At 38.8% G+C, this 19,048-nt stretch overlaps 1 protein-coding gene across 3 annotated transcripts in view; it reads right to left on the bottom strand.

The window, feature by feature from the left end:
* LOC125662008 (protogenin-like) overlaps nucleotides 1-19,048 on the bottom strand; it is a 101,493-nt gene that overhangs the window by 40,396 nt on the left and 42,049 nt on the right. For all 3 annotated transcript variants that reach the window (XM_048894170.2, XM_048894171.2, XM_048894172.2), the window contains exons 7-12: nucleotides 16,770-16,921; nucleotides 14,906-15,032; nucleotides 11,677-11,817; nucleotides 6,242-6,394; nucleotides 3,942-4,133; nucleotides 2,338-2,466 (exon numbers count right to left, since the gene is read on the bottom strand). In XM_048894170.2, the coding sequence (XP_048750127.2) occupies nucleotides 2,338-2,466; nucleotides 3,942-4,133; nucleotides 6,242-6,394; nucleotides 11,677-11,817; nucleotides 14,906-15,032; nucleotides 16,770-16,921 (894 nt within the window). The remainder of the gene's footprint in view (nucleotides 1-2,337; nucleotides 2,467-3,941; nucleotides 4,134-6,241; nucleotides 6,395-11,676; nucleotides 11,818-14,905; nucleotides 15,033-16,769; nucleotides 16,922-19,048) is intronic.

Below are 19,048 nucleotides of genomic sequence, written 5' to 3'. Positions count from 1 at the left end.
GTCAGATGGGGGTTTGATTGCTGGCGGTCAGATGGGGGTTTGATTGCTGGCGGTCAGATGGGGGTTTGATTGCTGGCGGTCAGATGGGGGTTTGATTGCTGGCGGTCAGATGGGGGTTTGATTGCTGGTGGTCAGATGGGGGTTTGATTGCTGGTGGTCAGATGGGGGTTTGATTGCTGGTGGTCAGATGGGGGTTTGATTGCTGGCGGTCAGATGGGGGTTTGATTGCTGGCGGTCAGATGGGGGTTTGATTGCTGGTGGTCAGATGGGGGTTTGATTGCTGGTGTCAGATGGGGGTTTGATTGCTGGTGGTCAGATGGGGGTTTGATTGCTAGTGGTCAGATGGGGGTTTGATTGTTGGTGGCCAGATGGGGGTTTGATTGCTAGTGGTCAGATGGGGGTTTGATTGCTGGTGGCCAGATGGGGGTTTGATTGCTAGTGGTCAGATGGGGGTTTGATTGCTGGTGGTCAGATGGGGGTTTGATTGCTGGTGGTCAGATGGGGGTTTGATTGCTGGGGTCAGATGGGGGTTTGATTGCTGGGGTCAGATGGGGGTTTGATTGCTGGTGGTCAGATGGGGGTTTGATTGCTGGTGGTCAGATGGGGGTTTGATTGCTGGTGTCAGATGGGGGTTTGATTGCTGGCGGTCAGATGGGGGTTTGATTGCTGGCGGTCAGATGGGGGTTTGATTGCTGGCGGTCAGATGGGGGTTTGATTGCTGGTGTCAGATGGGGGTTTGATTGCTGGTGGTCAGATGGGGGTTTGATTGCTGGTGGTCAGATGGGGGTTTGATTGCTGGTGTCAGATGGGGGTTTGATTGCTGGTGGTCAGATGGGGGTTTGATTGCTGGTGGTCAGATGGGGGTTTGATTGCTGGTGGTCAGATGGGGGTTTGATTGCTGGTGGTCAGATGGGGGTTTGATTGCTGGTGGTCAGATGGGGGTTTGATTGCTGGTGGCCAGATGGGGGTTTGATTGCTGGCGGTCAGATGGGGGTTTGATTGCTGGTGGTCAGATGGGGGTTTGATTGCTGGCGGTCAGATGGGGGTTTGATTGCTGGTGGTCAGATGGGGGTTTGATTGCTGGTGGTCAGATGGGGGTTTGAGGGTTTGATTGCTGGTGGTCAGATGGGGGTTTGATTGCTGGTGTCAGATGGGGGTTTGATTGCTGGTGGTCAGATGGGGGTTTGATTGCTAGTGGTCAGATGGGGGTTTGATTGCTAGTGGTCAGATGGGGGTTTGATTGCTGGTGGCCAGATGGGGGTTTGATTGCTAGTGGTCAGATGGGGGTTTGATTGCTGGTGGTCAGATGGGGGTTTGATTGCTGGTGGTCAGATGGGGGTTTGATTGCTGGGGTCAGATGGGGGTTTGATTGCTGGGGTCAGATGGGGGTTTGATTGCTGGTGGTCAGATGGGGGTTTGATTGCTGGGGTCAGATGGGGGTTTGATTGCTGGTGGCCAGATGGGGGTTTGATTGCTGGTGGCCAGATGGGGGTTTGATTGCTGGTGGTCAGATGGGGGTTTGATTGCTGGGGTCAGATGGGGGTTTGATTGCTGGTGGCCAGATGGGGGTTTGATTGCTAGTGGTCAGATGGGGGTTTGATTGCTGGCGGTCAGATGGGGGTTTGATTGCTGGCGGTCAGATGGGGGTTTGATTGCTGGTGGTCAGATGGGGGTTTGATTGCTGGTCGTCAGATGCCTCAGTTGGTAGAGCACCTGTTACACACACATATATTAATGTGGCGGTCAAACAGATTTGATCACCATTGGTCAAATAGCTCAGTTGGTAAAGTAACAAGAGATTCAGGGAGCCCAGGTACCAATCCCAGCCATGTCCACTGCATTTTATCCCTTACTGTTACACTTGGTGCTGTAGACCAGCCCCTGGAACTGACAGGCGAAATTGCTTGCCATGGGATAAAGATCCTAGGTTGATGTATTTAAGGTGTGAAGACATTTAAGGGGAAAAATGTAGCGGTCAGATGGGTTCAATTTCCAGTGGCCAGATAGCTCAGTTGGTAGAGCACCTGATGGGAGATTCAGGGGCCCGGGTTTGAATATCACAGTCTGGTCCATTGCATTTTCTCTCTTCTTGATACACACACAAACACACATGCATGTATGGATGTAAATGTAATATATCTAATACATGTATATGAAATAGGAGAAAAGGAAATTTTTGGGCTAGACCCTGAATCAAACCCTATCCCCTACATTAGTAGTCAGGTGCTCTAACCACTGAGCTGTCCAGGCTAATATCCATGGTCCATTTGGCCTAATGTTAAATGTGTTTCCCTATACACCGCTGCATTACTGTTTCAGCATTACTTAACTTAGTACCTGCTGTAGTGCTGTTCTTGGACAATGTTCTCTGGAAAACCCACGGCCATTTGTCATCTGTTAGCACAGGATAGCCCACCTTTGTTCCAGCCAATACCCTGACCTTGTACATCTTGTCAGGCAAGAGACCTAGAGATAATATTAAATAACAGGAATGTAATGTACTAAAAGAGACCTAGAGATAATATTAAATAATAGGAATGTAATGTACTAAAAGAGACCTAGAGATAATATTAAATAATAGGAATGTAATGTACTAAAAGACACCTAGAGATAATATTAAATAACAGGAATGTAATATACTAAAAGAGACCTAGAGATAATATTAAATAATAGGAATGTAATATACTAAAAGACACCTAGAGATAATATTAAACAACAGGAATGTAATATACTAAAATATATCTCATACAATGTAAACACTAAGATCACTTAACTTTGGGAATACTAGAACAATAACGTACAGGTTTAACTTCCTTGAATAGTCAAGTATGTTTTCCAAGGAAAATTGTGTATGTGTCTGATGCGAGTGTGACCTACCTTTGATGCATCGTCGGAAACCCACGGTCAGTCGCTCTATTCGTTTACCTACCGTGGGTCACAAGGCCGATATTTTTGCATAACTCATTAAAATGTGAGATCTTACGTGACCTATTGAGGACCAATGGGAATCGCCGTAAATATTCCAGGTACTCAAAGTGTAAGCTGTAATGGCGGTGCCCATGAAAGTGTGTGTGTTTTGTTGTGCCACTATCAAAGATATAAAGATGAAAACTCCAGATTTGGCACCCAAAATGGCTGATTATGTTAATTAATACTTCTCTTTCACATGTACACCCCCCCCCCCCCTCGGAAATCCTGAATCCGCCTCTGGTATGTTTATTATCGTCACTGCTTCATGGCACATGTTAAAAAAACACATTGTTCCTGCATGATGGAACTACGAACTCGTGCTGAACATGTAGACCTGTACATAGACTCGTACGCAGTACAATAGTAAATGCTTGGTAACACAGGCTTTTTCCTCCCCTGTCTTTATAGACACAAATACACCCTCTGCTTCAATAATGCAGATAAAGCACCTCGTTGAAAGTTTTGTAACTTGTCCAACTTAAACGTAGCATGTTTTTCTATGCTACTGAGGACTGGAAATAAGGGGTTTTTTCATTGGTTGAATATCGCAATAAGGAATAGTAAAGCAACCAATCGCATATAGAAGCCGAGACACACCTTCCAGCGAAAATACTCGCCTTGTGACCCACAGTATAGGTAAACGAATAGAGCGACCAACGGTGGGCTTTTGATGGTGTACAGAAGTGTGTTGTGTACATGTACGATATGAGCGTGACCTACTTTTGATGGTGTACAGAAGTGTGTTATGTACGTGTGTGATGTGACCTACCTTTGATGGTGTACAGAAGTGTGTTGTGTACGTGTGTGATGTGACCTACCTTTGATGGTGTACAGATGTGTGTTGTGTACATGTGTGATGTGACCTACCTTTGATGGTGTACAGAAGTGTGTTGTGTACATGTACGATATGAGTGTGACCTACCTTTGATGGTGTACAGAAGTGTGTTGTGTATGTGTGTGATGTGACCTACCTTTGATGGTGTACAGAAGTGTGTCGTTGTGGATCTCCTCCACCTGCTCCGAGTCTTCCTCCTGTAGCTGACTGTAAATTCTGTATCTCGTGATCTCTCCTCTTTTTTCAGACTTCAACAATGGGGACCAGGATAATGTGATAGACCCCACACTTAAACTGGAGGTCTGGATTCTAGGTGCTGCACTGGGTACTATTGAATGTATATAGAAAACATCAAAATCAAGTGCAATGTAACTTTAATATACTTATATATTGTATGTCATACACTTCTGTATAACAAGATTGAAATGAAACTCCAAAGTTACCATGATCATACATATACGATATAATGCTAAAGGGTGCAATTGGGACAAATCGACCAAGGGACGGATTGATAATGGGGACGGATTGTCTAGAAATCTCTTCGATCAACTTATTGTTAATGTAGTATTAGATATTTTTAAAACTCAACTTTTAGGGGCCTAATTTATTCACCAAGAGCATATATTGCGTGAATTTTAAGAATCCACATTTTGTTGATTAAATCTAATCTGTTTATGAAATAGCTAACTGGCTTCAAAACTCCTCGCATGGGGTTGCATATGACGTCACACATAAATGTGTGTAAAATATCAAATGTAAATATGCATATCACAAGAATTTCATTGCTTTCAAACTCAAAAACTATGCAAAATATTTCATTTAAACACATTTACAGTAGTTTTAGGCATGAAAAGAATTAATTTTGCTGAAAAAAATTAATGAGTTCTTTGATATCTTTTTGTTTTTAATTTCTTTGCTCCTTCAGCAGAGTTATTCCCCACTTGTCTGTGTGCCATACATTAAATAGTGCAGTGGCCACGAGGTCAAATTCTAAGATGACCCCAACCTAAGGTAGAATAAAGTACAACCTATTTGATTTGATTTGATACAGAATTTTATCTAGATTATGGAAATGATGGTTGTAGTCTGATAAAATATGTTTGACTTGGCCTAAATTAGGATTTTCTGTCGTAAAGTCACAATTTTTGGTGAAAAAAATAGAAAGTACATTTTGTAAATTTATGGCCGACTCTATGCAGGAAATCAAACAAAGTTGGTTCTAAACTATGCAGCTTGATCCAGTAGATTGTATCATGCCTTTTATATGCCAATATTGTGCATGTTTTTTGAATAATGAAAGAAATATGGACGAAAATTGTCAAAAAGTCTGCATTTTTCATTCTGCATACCCTAATTTCTTGCATCTGACAGACCAGACCCATTCATGAAAGAAGTTGCATATACTACACATCAAAAGTTTTCTCATTTACTCCTCTGTCGAGTGGTAGAGAGTATATTTGTGTAGCATAATCTCTTAGACCGTAAAACAGCAAAATGTTAGGGGACGCGGAATGAAAAATGAAGACTTTTTGACAATTTTCTTCCATATTTCTTTCATTATTCAAATAACGTGCACAGTATTGAATATTGTGAAATGAGAGATGTTGTTGGATGAATATTGTGAAGTGAGATATGTGTTGGATGAATATTGTGAAATGAGATATGTGTTGGATGAATATTGTGAAGTGAGATATGTTGTTGGATGAATATTGTGGAGTGAGATATGTTGTTGGATGAATATTGTGGAGTGAGATATGTTGGATGAATATTGTGGAGTGAGATATGTGTTGGATGAATATTGTGAAGTGAGATATGTTGTTGGATGAATATTGTGTGAAGTGAGATATGTTGTTGGATGAATATTGTGGAGTGAGATATGTTGTTGGATGAATATTGTGGAGTGAGATATGTTGTTGGATGAATATTTGTGAAGTGAGATATGTGTTGGATGAATATTGTGGAATGAGATATGTGTTGGATGAATATTGTGGAGTGAGATATTTTGTTGGATGAATATTGTGAAGATATGTTGTTGGATGAATATTGTGAAATGAGATATGTTGTTGGATGAATATTGTGGAGTGAGATATGTTGTTGGATGAATATTGTGAAATGAGATATGTTGTTGGATGAATATTGTGGAGTGAGATATGTTGTTGGATGAATATTGTGAAATGAGATATGTTGTTGGATGAATATTGTGGAGTGAGATATGTGTTGGATGAATATTAAGAAATGAGATATGTGTTGGATGAATATTGTGAAATGAGATATGTTGTTGGATGAATATTGTGGAGTGAGATATGTGTTGGATGAATATTGTGGAGTGAGATATGTGTTGGATGAATATTGTGGAGTGAGATATGCTATTGGATAAACATTTTGGAGAGATAAGCTGTTGGATAATTATTTCATTTCTGTTGATAAGGATCTCACCTGACTGTAGGGTGGTCGCTGTCACTTCTTTGGATTTTTCACTGGAGCCATTTTTGTTGTATGCCCGAACATAGAAATGGTATGTGGTATATGGTAACAGCTGCCGTATCTCACACTGGTTACTTTGTTCCACCAACTGTTTGGACTGCTTCACTGTATAACATCATTATGTTTATAAGTACAACAGCAATTTCTTTCACTTAATGATATAGAGATTTACTTAATGATATAGAGATTCACTTGATGGTATATTAGATGGAAATGAATTTTCATGAAGAAACTATTGTAAGAAACAGGAACAAGAGGCCCATGGGCCACATCAGTCACCTGAGTCACCTGGACCCATATCTAAAGATTTTCCCTCTGTATTCCAATGTAAAATGGATCCCCTACTGTACCCCCACTCTAACCCCGGGGTCATCATTTGAACAAACTTGAATCTGCACTATGTCAGGAAGTTGCCATGAATGTTTGAAATTTTTCTGGCATAGTGGTTCTTGAGAAGATTTTTCCATTATATTCACATGCAAATCTTTGATTCCCAAGAGGCCCATGAGCCACACCACTCATTTGAGTTACCTTGGCCCATATTTTAAAAATTTGTCCATGTATTTTCACCATTTGAAAAGTTTACAGACAGTCAGACAGATGACGGACAACGGGTGATCAGAAAAGCTCACTTGAGCTTTCAGCTCCGATGAGCTAAAAATTTGATCATAATGATTCCTCTTTTCAAATTCATGTATGGAAACAATGTGTTTACTTCAAAATAAGGCCTTAAGAAATTAGAACTGTCTTTTTGGGACTAATACCCCTCATGGGGCACACTATATAATGGTTAAAAACAGACTTCCTCAGATCAAATCAGAAGTTGTCTAATCAAATGGTCATCTAGTATACAATTTTTTTTTTTAATTGAAAATGTTGCTTTTAAAAAAATCAATGAATCAATCAAATATTAAAATATTTCCGGTGATGCTCAATATAAACACTATACCAATAAATAGGATTTAATTGTTTATTAGCATTTCTCTTAATTTGGTAGATCATTTAAACATTGCTAGAGTATGAACACACACACACCCTACTATTCATATATTTACTATAAATCAAAATGTAAGGTACACATTAAATGTTATTTTACTTCAATAAACAATGTATGTAAAAAGTGTGATTCATACCTATTAATTAATGTTTTTGAAATAAAATCCAGATAAAGAGATACACTGTCTTTTAAACAGAATAGAAATTAGCATAACTTTCTAATACTTTATATTATATTCTAAACAGAATAGAAATTAGCATAACTTTCTAATACTTAATATATTCTAAACAGAATAGAAATTAGCATAACTTTCTAATACTTTATATTATATTCTAAACAGAACAGAAATTAGCATAACTTTCTAATACTTTATATTATATTCTAAACAGAATAGAAATTAGCATAACTTTCTAATACTTAATATATTCTAAACAGAATAGAAATTAGCATAACTTTCTAATACTTTATAACTAAAAATAAGAAATGCATAACTTCAGTCTAAGAACAATGTTATTATAACAATTAAATAAAACCTCTTCATGAATTTTTAAGATATACTCTTTTTAGTTTAAAAATGACTATTTCCATAAGTAGAAAATAGGCCCATGGGCCTTATCAGTCACCTGAGTATTAGTTATAAGTATCAGTAGTCCCGCAGGCCTTATCAGTCACCCGAGTATTAGTTAAAAGTATCACTAGTCCCACAGGCCTTATCAGTCACCTGAGTATTAGTTATAAGTATCAGTAGTCCCACAGGCCTTATCAGTCACCTGAGTATTAGTTATAAGTATCAGTAGTCCCACAGGCCTTATCAGTCACCTGAGTATTAGTTATAAGTATCAGTAGTCCCACAGGCCTTATCAGTCACCTGAGTATTAGTTATAAGTATCAGTAGTCCCACGGACCTTATCAGTCACCTGAGTATTAGTTATAAGTATCAGTAGTCCCACAGGCCTTATCAGTCACCTGAGTATTAGTTATAAGTATCAGTAGTCCCACAGGCCTTATCAGTCACCTGAGTATTAGTTATAAGTATCAGTAGTCCCACGGACCTTATCAGTCACCTGAGTATTAGTTATAAGTATCAGTAGTCCCACAGGCCTTATCAGTCACCTGAGTACTGGTTAAAAGTATCACACATACAACAAAATGTGTTCTTAAAACTTCAATGTCTATACTGATGAACGGCTTTACACAATATATGTAACACTAACGTGAAATGACTAATTTTGACCTGTCCTTAAAGGTCATAGGAGACGATTTTCAAAAAATATTTGTTTTGCACGAAAATGTGTTCTTCTTTAATTACTTAACATATGTAAAGAAGTCATTCAGAAAAAATCGTAAGGTAACAGGCGCTACAGACCGTCAAATGTTGCCGTGGTGCGAAGTATCAAAATAGTAAGATGACTTATCTCCCTTGCTTGATGACGTCAAAAGAGACCAGCCTGACGCAAATGTGTATTTGTTTATACTAACAACTGTGGGTTTTAGCCGTCAAAATGTTCAATGTGCTTACATTCAACTGTAATTACATTTAGCAAGTCAGGTATTTCTATATACTTTTGTCTAAATGATCCAACATTCAGAAAGACTTGGGTGTGAAATCTACACCGAGAACACAGAACTCGGAAGTTGTTTGACAATCATGTTACGCGATTACGGGGGTTGATGAGGATCGGTTTCGTTATTGTATTCACTCTACTTTGGCAAAAACTAATGGGTTTATGAAATTAAATCTTCGACCAGATGCAGTTCTAACTATTTTCGACTAGGCTACAAACCAACGGCAAGCACGGCGAAGACGAGAAAATCCTGCAAAACGTTGACTGTATATAATGACGGTAGACTACACGTAGTACAGATATTCATAATTTAGTATAAACATGCATGATCTGATTAGTTTAGAAATGAAATCTGACTATGAAATAGTTATATGAAGCTCTTCTGATCAGAATTTTTCTCTCTGACTACATAAGTAAATAAATTGAAGATGAATATAGGTCTAACTTTATATGTTGAAAGTTGCATTATCAGACCCCCCCCCCCCCCCCCCCCCCCCCCCCCCCCCACTCTTTTCTTTTTGAAAAAGAATGTTCAAAGCAAATGGTGGAACATATTGAAATTACAAGTTTTTATATCGGGTGAAATAAACCAATTTTTACGGTCCTGCAAGAGTTGGGGGATGATTTTTTTCCCCTTTAAATGAAGCACTTTGCACATTGGTTTCCTTATTAGGGTAAACAAATTAAACAAATAATAACGTTAAAGGCTGAGGGTTTTGAACAACCGGTCAGTTGAATGAATCAACATGTAAGAATTAAAGCTCGATAAATTTATTTTGTATAAATGAAAACGTTAGCCATTGATAAATTAGGCAGAATATTCTTTTTTCTATGTTTTCTTGTATCCATTTGACTGCCTTCATCGGATACCCAGTATCCAACGATGTATGACAGCCAAACATTCAGTTTCCGACCTGAGTTCCTGCATACTGTGCAGATTTTCTGGCTATGTACAGCTTATGAACCGATCATCGTCCCACACCCCACGATGACTCAATATATTCCAGAATTCTTTGGCTACCTAAAGTTGTCTGTGTGACTCGTCCATAACGCATGGCCTACAAAAACAGTCAGGACATTCGGATTTTTCGACAGTTCCTTCAATAACTGGTCCAGACGAAGAATTCGTTCTTCCTCTGGCTTCCAATTCCAACCATTATACGCAAGAAAGAGCCCTTATAGCGTCTAATGTTATGGTAAATTATTCTTCATATAGGCCCTAATGTCGCAAATTTTATTGTAAAAGAATGTTAAAGCCATTTATATTTATTAGATTCACCTGTTAAACTAAAATAGCTGTACACGATATACTTGTAAAAATCCTATGAAAATAAATTTTAAAAAACGGCGCTCACGATGTGTGTAAAGGAAATTTCGATCTGGCTATAAAATATATCCGAGTCAGGGTGGAACTTGGGCACATAAAACCAAAGGGGGATGAGGGTGCCTACCTTTTTTGTCAGTTAACCTTCCACCCCCCCCCCCCCCCCTCATTTGGGGAAAAACCGATGCTGCGTCGCTGTGTCTGCATGGAATTAGAAAGCGCAAGTAATAACTATCTATATTTCTCTTATTGTCATCAGAGAATGTACTCTGGAATTATCATACATTTATCATTAACCAATCAGTATTGTTTCAACCGATTCGGAATAAATAGGATCTTGATCGATCTTCTTCGTCCTCCGATGAAAAATCGTCGATGTGGCTGGCATTTACATTAATTATGAGTTCAAAGTGATATCCTTGTATAACAAACTATGGTTCCCCATTCAAAAACTCCTCCAGTTGTGAATAAATCGTCTATGGATGTGCTTTTGTTTTGATTCGCAAATCTGAGTGTGGTCTCTTATGACGTCACAAATTCAGGAAATCAGGAACGATAATCGTGTAACGATTTTCTATTCCGACTACCTATGCACTTCAATTTCTTCGAGTTAATATCGTTTTTAATCTTTAAAAAGTATTTTTATGAGGAGTCTATGAAACAAAGTTGATAATTATGGAGAGAAAACGTATTGTTAAAAACCGTCTCCTATGACCTTTAAAGACCCATTTCTAAGCCACCTCCCTTAAAATTTACATGTACAAGGATAAAAAACACACCGCTTGTCAATCATATAAGAGCAATAGCTCAGGTCCTGATTGACAGCTTTAACCAAGCGAGTCACCTGGGTATCCGAGGCTGGAATGTGTTGATAGCAATTAACGGCACGCGTATCAATCCCTTTCATCTACCGCAAAGATAACTTCTCTGAATTTTTTTTTTAAACTATGAGACGATAATTACCTGAGCTACGTATCTGTACATTAAAAATAAATCAGTCATAGCCATATTGTATCCCGACGAAGATGTCCAATTAGATCACTGTGCAACTTTCAGAGGAGAAATTAGCGGCAATTTGTGCTTTATTTGCTCATAGCGACTGGGAATGGGATCCATAAAGAGAAGAAGTTTCCGAGGCAACATCAGCCACCGTGCCTAATCCTATCAATCCTCCTCGAGCATCATCGATAGAATGCCCAGATTGTCTTTGTCGGTCATGTGTTCTGTCAGAGAACAGACTCTAAATCTGATTGTTAGGTAATCACTCTTCTTTTCCCTGTCATTAATTCTCTAAATCTGATGGTGCGATTGTTAGGTAATCACTTTTCTTTTCCCTGTCATTAATTCTCTAAATCTGATGGTGTGATTGTTAGGAACCCACTTTTCTTTTCCCTGTCATTAATTCTCTAAATCTGATGGTGCGATTGTTAGGTAACCACTCTTCTTTTCCCTGTCATTAATTCTCTAAATCTGATGGTGTGATTTTACGTTAGATACCCACCTTTGGTGTCGGGGATTACCCAGCTGTAGTGAACGGTGTAGACAAACACATCACAGCAGACGGAAGGCAGCCAGGACAGGTTTATCTGGGAGTCAGAAACAGGCGTAGCCTTTGCTTTACGTGGAGGATGCGGGGCATTCTCTGGGAAACAAATTACATATTGACCAGCTGAGACAAATTACATATTGACCAGCTGAGACAGTCACTGTACCAATATCATAAACACTCTAATAACATTCATAATTTACATTAATATCTGCATGACTGTTTCTCCAAACAAGAGGCCCATGGGCCACATCGCTTACCTAAGTCACCTTGGCCCATATCTGAAGACTTTCCATATATATTTGCATGTGAAACCTTAGTCCCTATTGTGACCCCAACCTACCCCTGGAGGCCATGGTTTTTACAAACTTGAATCTGCACTATGTCAGAAAGCTTTCATGTAAATGTCAACTCCTTTGGCCCAGTGGTTCTTGAGAAGATTTTTAAAGATTTTCCCTTTATGTTTGTATGTAAAACTTTCATCCCCTATTGTGACCCCAACCTACCCACAGGGGCCATACTTTGAACAAACTTGAATCTGCACTATGTCATGAAGCTTTCATGTAAATCTCAGCTCTTCTAGCTCATTGATTCTTGAGAAGAAGATTTTTCCCATATATTTCTATGTAAAACTTTGATCACCTATTGTAGCCCCAACCTAACCCCGGGGGACATGATTTGAACAAACTTGAATCAGCAGTGTGTCAGAAAGCTTTCATGTAAATCTCAGCTCTTCTGGCTCATTGGTTCTTGAGAAGAAGATTTTTAAAGATTTTCCCTGTATTTGTAAGTAAAACTTTGATCCTCCCCCTCGTGGCCCCATCCTACCCCCGGGGGCCATGATTTGAACAAACTTGAAAGCTTTCATTTAAATATCAGCTTTTCTGACTCAGTGGTTCTTGAGAAGAAGATTTTTAAAGATTTTCCCTATATATTTGTATGCAATACTTTGATTCTCCCTTGTGGCCCCATCATACCCACGGGGGCCATGATTTGAACAAACTTGAATCTGCACTATATCAGGAAGCTTTCATGAAAATCTCAGCTTTTCTGGCTGAATGGTTCTTGAGAAGATTTTTTCCTATATATTTGTTTGTAAAACTTTGATCCCCTATTTTAAGATAAGATTTTAAATGACCCCACCCTATTTTTGCATTTTTGTGATTATCTCCCCTTTGAAAGGAACATGGCCCTTCCTTTGAACAAACCCAAGGATGCTTTTTGGCCAAGTTTAGTTGAAATTGGCCCAGTGGTGCTGGAGAAGAAGTCGAAAATGTAAAAAGTTTAAAAAGTTTTTATGGACGGACGGATAGACAGACAATGGACAACTGGCGATCAGAAAAGCTCACTTGAGCTAAAAATGATTGAGAATATCTGCCTTTTTTATTTCATCAAGGGAATATAAGTTATTATAACAATGCCCTTTTCAACATACTCAACAAAGTAGCCTTGGTTCATTTCAATCTATACGACATTCAACATGCACAAGAAAGTATAGATTTAAATGTGTAACTTAGATTAAAGTGTCTCATACACGTAATGTGTGGTGTCTCATACACGTAATGTGTGGTGTCTCATACACGTAATGTGTGGTGTCTCATACACGTAATGTGTGGTGTCTCATACACGTAATGTGTGGTGTCTCATACACGTAATGTGTGGTGTCTCATACACGTAATGTGTGGTGTCTCATACATGTAATGTTCAGTGTTCAGTGTCTCATACACGTAATGTGTGGTGTCTCATACACGTAATGTGTGGTGTCTCATACACGTAATATTGTCTATAGTTTTGTGTTACATACTGTCTATAGTTTTGTGTTACATACTGTCTATAGTTTTGTTGTGTTACATACTGTCTATAGTTTTGTTGTGTTACATACTGTCTATAGTTTTGTGTTACATACTGTCCATAGTTTTGTTGTGTTACATACTGTCTATAGTTTTGTGTTACATACTGTCTATAGTTTTGTGTTACATACTGTCTATAGTTTTGTTGTGTTACATACTGTCTATAGTTTTGTTGTGTTACATACTGTCTATAGTTTTGTGTTACATATTGTCTATAGTTTTGTGTTACATACTGTCTATAGTTTTGTGTTACATACTGTCTATAGTTTTGTTGTGTTACATTCTGTCTATAGTTTTGTTGTGTTACATACTGTCTATAGTTTTGTGTTACACACTGTCTATAGTTTTGTTGTGTTACATACTGTCTATAGTTTTGTTGTGTTACATACTGTCTATAGTTTTGTGTTACATACTGTCTATAGTTTTGTTGTATTACGTACTGTCTATAGTTTTGTGTTACATACTGTCTATAGTTTTGTTGTGTTACATACTGTCTATAGTTTTGTTGTGTTACATACTGTCTATAGTTTTGTTGTGTTACATACTGTCTATAGTTTTGTGCTACATACTGTCTATAGTTTTGTGTTACATACTGTCTATAGTTTTGTTGTGTTACATATTGTCTATAGTTTTGTTGTGTTACATACTGTCTATAGTTTTGTTGTGTTACATACTGTCTATAGTTTTGTTGTGTTACATACTGTTTATAGTTTTGTTGTGGTACATACTGTCTATAGTTTTGTTGTGTTACATACTGTCTATAGTTTTGTTGTGTTACATACTGTCTATAGTTTTGTTACATACTGTCTATAGTTTTGTTGTTTTACATATTGTCTATAGTTTTGTGTTACATACTGTCTATAGTTTTGTGGTACATACTGTCTATAGTTTTGTGTCACATACTGTCTATAGTTTTGCTGTGTTACATACTGTCTATAGTTTTGTTGTGTTACATACTGTCTATAGTTTTGTGTTACATATTGTCTATAGTTTTGTTGTGTTACATATTGTCTATAGTTTTGTTGTGTTACATACTGTCTATAGTTTTGTTGTGTTACATACTGTCTATAGTTTTGTTGTGTTACATACTGTCTATAGTTTTGTTGTGTTACATACTGTCTATAGTTTTGTTGTGTTACATATTGTCTATAGTTTTGTTGTGTTACATATTGTCTGTAGTTTTGTGTTACAAACTGTCTATAGTTTTGTGTTACATACTGTCTATAGTTTTGTTGTGTTACATACTGTCTATAGTTTTGTTGTGTTACATACTGTCTATAGTTTGTGTTAATTACTGTTTATAGTCTTGTTTTGTTAATGTTCTGGGAACTTACCGCCGAGAGTGATGTGGATTCTGGCTGTGCCTGTTTCTGATCCATAAGAATTTTCACCAATACACTGGTAAAATCCAGAGTCTGATATTCTGCTCTCCAAAACTAACTGCTTGTTATTATTCTTAAACTGTAAATCAAAACAAAGGGCATTTAGATGTGGTGTAATGGCAAGCCTGTCCAGACAAAACTAGCAGCCCTCATGGGGCTCATCCATATTGGGAAATATATGAAATATTGTGTAACTGGAAGGGAGAAAATGCGATGGACCAGACCAGGATTCAAACCTGGACTCTGTGAATCTATAGTCAGGTGCTCTACCACCTAAGCCATCTGGCCACCAATGATCAAACCCAGCTGAACACCACATTCCTCCCTTCTTAAATGTATTTACACTTGAAGACATTATCCAAGGATCCTTATCCCCAAGGCAGGCATTTTCATCTGTCAGTTCCAGGGGCTAGTCTATGGCACCAAATGTAACAGGAAGGGAGAAAATGCAATGTACCAGATTGGAATTTGAACCCAGGCCCCCTGAATTATCTAGTCAGGTGCTCTACCAACTGACCTAACTAGCCATTGACAATCAAACTCGGCTGATTTCTACAACTATAAAGTTGAAGGCAAGAAAGTCGCTTCACCACTTATCATGCCTCAACCGAACACAAGTTACAGGCTACACAAAATTCCTTTCATCTTGATTTTTATTTATACATTCATTAAGCATAAAAGGGAGCATAAAAGAAAGCATAAAAAGAAGAAAATGCAAATTTGAGACATTAACTTGAATCTTCCCTTCAACATACCTGCAGTGAAGCCATCACTGTTCCAACTTCAATTCAGAAAGATTTATTAGCTGAACTTCAGAAAATCATGCACAAAAATGTAACATGTTCAGGAATAAAACAGAATTCTTATTACATTGACCTTATAAATGACCTAGGGTAAAGATAATGCTACACCTAATGGTCAAAATGAAACTTACAGTTGTTTGGTCTGAATTGTGACAATTTTTTCCACCTTGTATAAAAAACACTGTTAAATCATCGCACGTACTATGTATTTATGAGGCTGTACAACATTTCACCTGTTTTGACCAGAATAATTTAATTTTAGATAAGTGCTTACAAAAACTGTCACTTGGCCATTTCAATAACAGTCATGTGTAATTCAGTTCAGACTTTCAGGTTATCAGTGATCTCGTCTGTGTAAAGCTGTGTATTTTGTAACCTAGCTCAGTACCGTGCCATAAGTTTAATACAAATAAAAATATCAAACACCTCTTAGTAATTCGTTGTTTTATGCTCTTTCAGTCTTAAAGTTAGACAGTTGAGTTTGATTTATATACCTCATGTTGGGATTCCCCTGACCTGCGTGGGGCTACCTATAGACGCATAACAGACAATGTATAATCTATGCGTACCCGCTACTATTCACTTTTTAGATAATCTTCTCACCGTTTTCTTTTACATGCAAATGTTTTCAACCTACATTAAGGGAAAGTTAATAACTCTAAAAACTAATTAATCTGCTTTAATGTAATTATGTACAAAAATAATACATGAATATCGGATTATATTGCTTTAAGAGTTACATTATGACTGTAGTGCATCTAATATTTCAACATTATGAATTATTCTACGACTTCAGAGATAAAACCTTCACACTTTATTTAACCTGTATTATGCTTATGCCAATCATATGCATTTTCTGAAGAAGTGGCCCAAGCCAAGTACAAGCACATTTCTCACAGCTCCATTAACATGGTACTTCCATCCTGTGTGTTTCTATCAATCTTAATGAGTATGCATAGATTGGTTTCAAATGATACAGTCTAGCTAAATTGTATCTAAGCTTAATTACTAACCATGATGTGTCCAGCATCCTCCTGAAGTCTCTGTCCATTATGAAACCATGTGATGGTGGGAATGGGCTGACCCTGAGCACTGCAGTGTAACCGGAATCTCTTGGCCACAGTGTGATCGCCACTATCAGGAATAGTCACCAGTGTCGGGGGATCTAGGGGAACAGACAAACAGTTACCAGTGTCAGGTGGAATCTAAGTAAACAGACAACCAGTTACCAGTGTCAGGTGGAATCTAAGTAAACAGACAATCAGTTACCAGTGTCAGGTGGAATCTAAGTAAACAGACAAACAGTCACCAGTGTCGGGGGATCTAGGGGAACAGACAAACAGTTACCAGTGTCGGGGAATCTAGGGGAACAGACAAACAGTTACCAGTGTCGGGGAATCTAGGGGAACAGACAAACAGTTACCAGTGTCGGGGGATCTAGGGGAACAGACAAACAGTTACCAATGTCAGGGGATCTAGGGGAACAGTTACCAGTGTCGGGGTTTCTAGGGGAACAGACAAACAGTTACCAGTGTCGGGGAATCTAGGGGAACAGACAAACAGTTACCAATGTCAGGGGAATCTAGGGGAAGAGACAAACAGTTACCAGTGTCAGGGGAATCTAGGGGAACAGACAAACAGTTACCAGTTTCAGGGGAATCTAAGGGAACAGACAAACAGTTACCAGTGTTGGGGGACCTAGGGGAACAGTTACCAGTGTCAAGGGATCTAGGGGAACAGACAAACAGTTACCAGTGTCAGGGATTTAAGGGAACAGACAAACAGTCACCAGTGTTGGGGAATCTAGGGGAACAGACAAACAGTTACCAGTATCAGGGGATCTAGGGGAACAGACAGTTACCAGTGTCAGGGGATCTAGGGAAACAGACAAACAGTTACCAGTGTCAGGGGATCTAGGGGAACAGACAGTTACCAGTGTCGGGGGATCTAGGGAAACAGACAAACAGTTACCAGTGTCAGGGATTTAAGGGAACAGACAAACAGTCACCAGTGTTGGGGAATCTAGGGGAACAGACAAACAGTTACCAGTGTCAGGGAATCTAGGGGAACAGACAGACAGTTACCAATGTCGGGGAATCTAGGGGAACAGACAAACAGTTACGGTCCAGAGTTGTCGAAAACTGTCAGTCCTGTCGGGAAGGCCGGTAAAAAATTTCCCTGGACCGATAACTTGCTAGACAATATTGATCCAAATGACCATTTGAAAATATCAGCTGTGATCTGATTATTTTAGAGCTCGGGTTCGGGATGCACAAGTGAAAGTCACTCAAACAACATGACCGCAGGGCCGATCAAATTTGTGAAAGGTTCTCTACCCAGGAAGAAAAAGCTCAGTGGTAGAGTGCTCGCTTCATAACTGGAAGGTCGTGAGTTCGAGTTCTGCTCGTGCCATGGCCATGTCAGATCTAAGATGTAAATATATGCTCGCAAAACGTTCGGCATTTAGCAGTGAGAGTCACAGGTCTTTCGGATATGACAACCAATGTCTTGGCAGGTTTTAACATGTTAAAGAACCCTCACTACTACGGTCTTGGAGTCAGAGTACAAAACATAGGTCTAAATTTGTAGTATTTTACCCACAACTGATAACGTCTCAATATGAGGGGAAATTCCTGACGGGATGCAAAACAAACTACTTCGTACAAAAAGAAAAAAATGCTGAACCTGGACCACTTAAAAAATTACGAAGTCTTCCGTGGTGTTACTGACTTCCAAGTTGGCTGGAAAACTGACCGTATTTGGCTAGATATGAGTGGAAGATGCATTGCTGTTTAAACAATAAAAGGCATTTTGGTGCAGTTCTTTTTCTTTCTTTCTTTCTGTGCAATACAAGGTACATGTATCTGGTCTGACAAAACTTTGACCGGTCTGACAGAACCTTTAGCTCTGCCAGACCAAATGTCTGACAGTGATTTAAAAATTTCAACAACTCTGGTTACCAATGTCAGGGGATCTAAGGGAACAGACAGTTACCAGTGTCAGGGGATCTAAGGGAACAGACAAACAGTTACCAGTGTCAGGGGATCTAAGGAAACAGACAAACAGTTACCAGTGTCAGGGAATCTAAGGAAACAGACAAACAGTTACCAGTGTCAGGGGATCTAAGGAAACAGACAAACAGTTACCAGTGTCAGGGGATCTAAGGAAACAGACAAACAGTTACCAGTGTCAGGGAATCTAAGCAAACAGACAAACAGTTACCAGTGCCAGGGAATCTAAGTAAACAGACAAACAGTCACCAGTGTCAGGGGATCTAGGGGAACAGACAAAC

The sequence above is a fragment of the Ostrea edulis genome, chromosome 8 (genome assembly GCF_947568905.1).
Source record: "Ostrea edulis chromosome 8, xbOstEdul1.1, whole genome shotgun sequence".
Taxonomy (NCBI): domain Eukaryota; kingdom Metazoa; phylum Mollusca; class Bivalvia; order Ostreida; family Ostreidae; genus Ostrea; species Ostrea edulis.
This window is presented reverse-complemented; position numbering and strand designations above follow the sequence as displayed.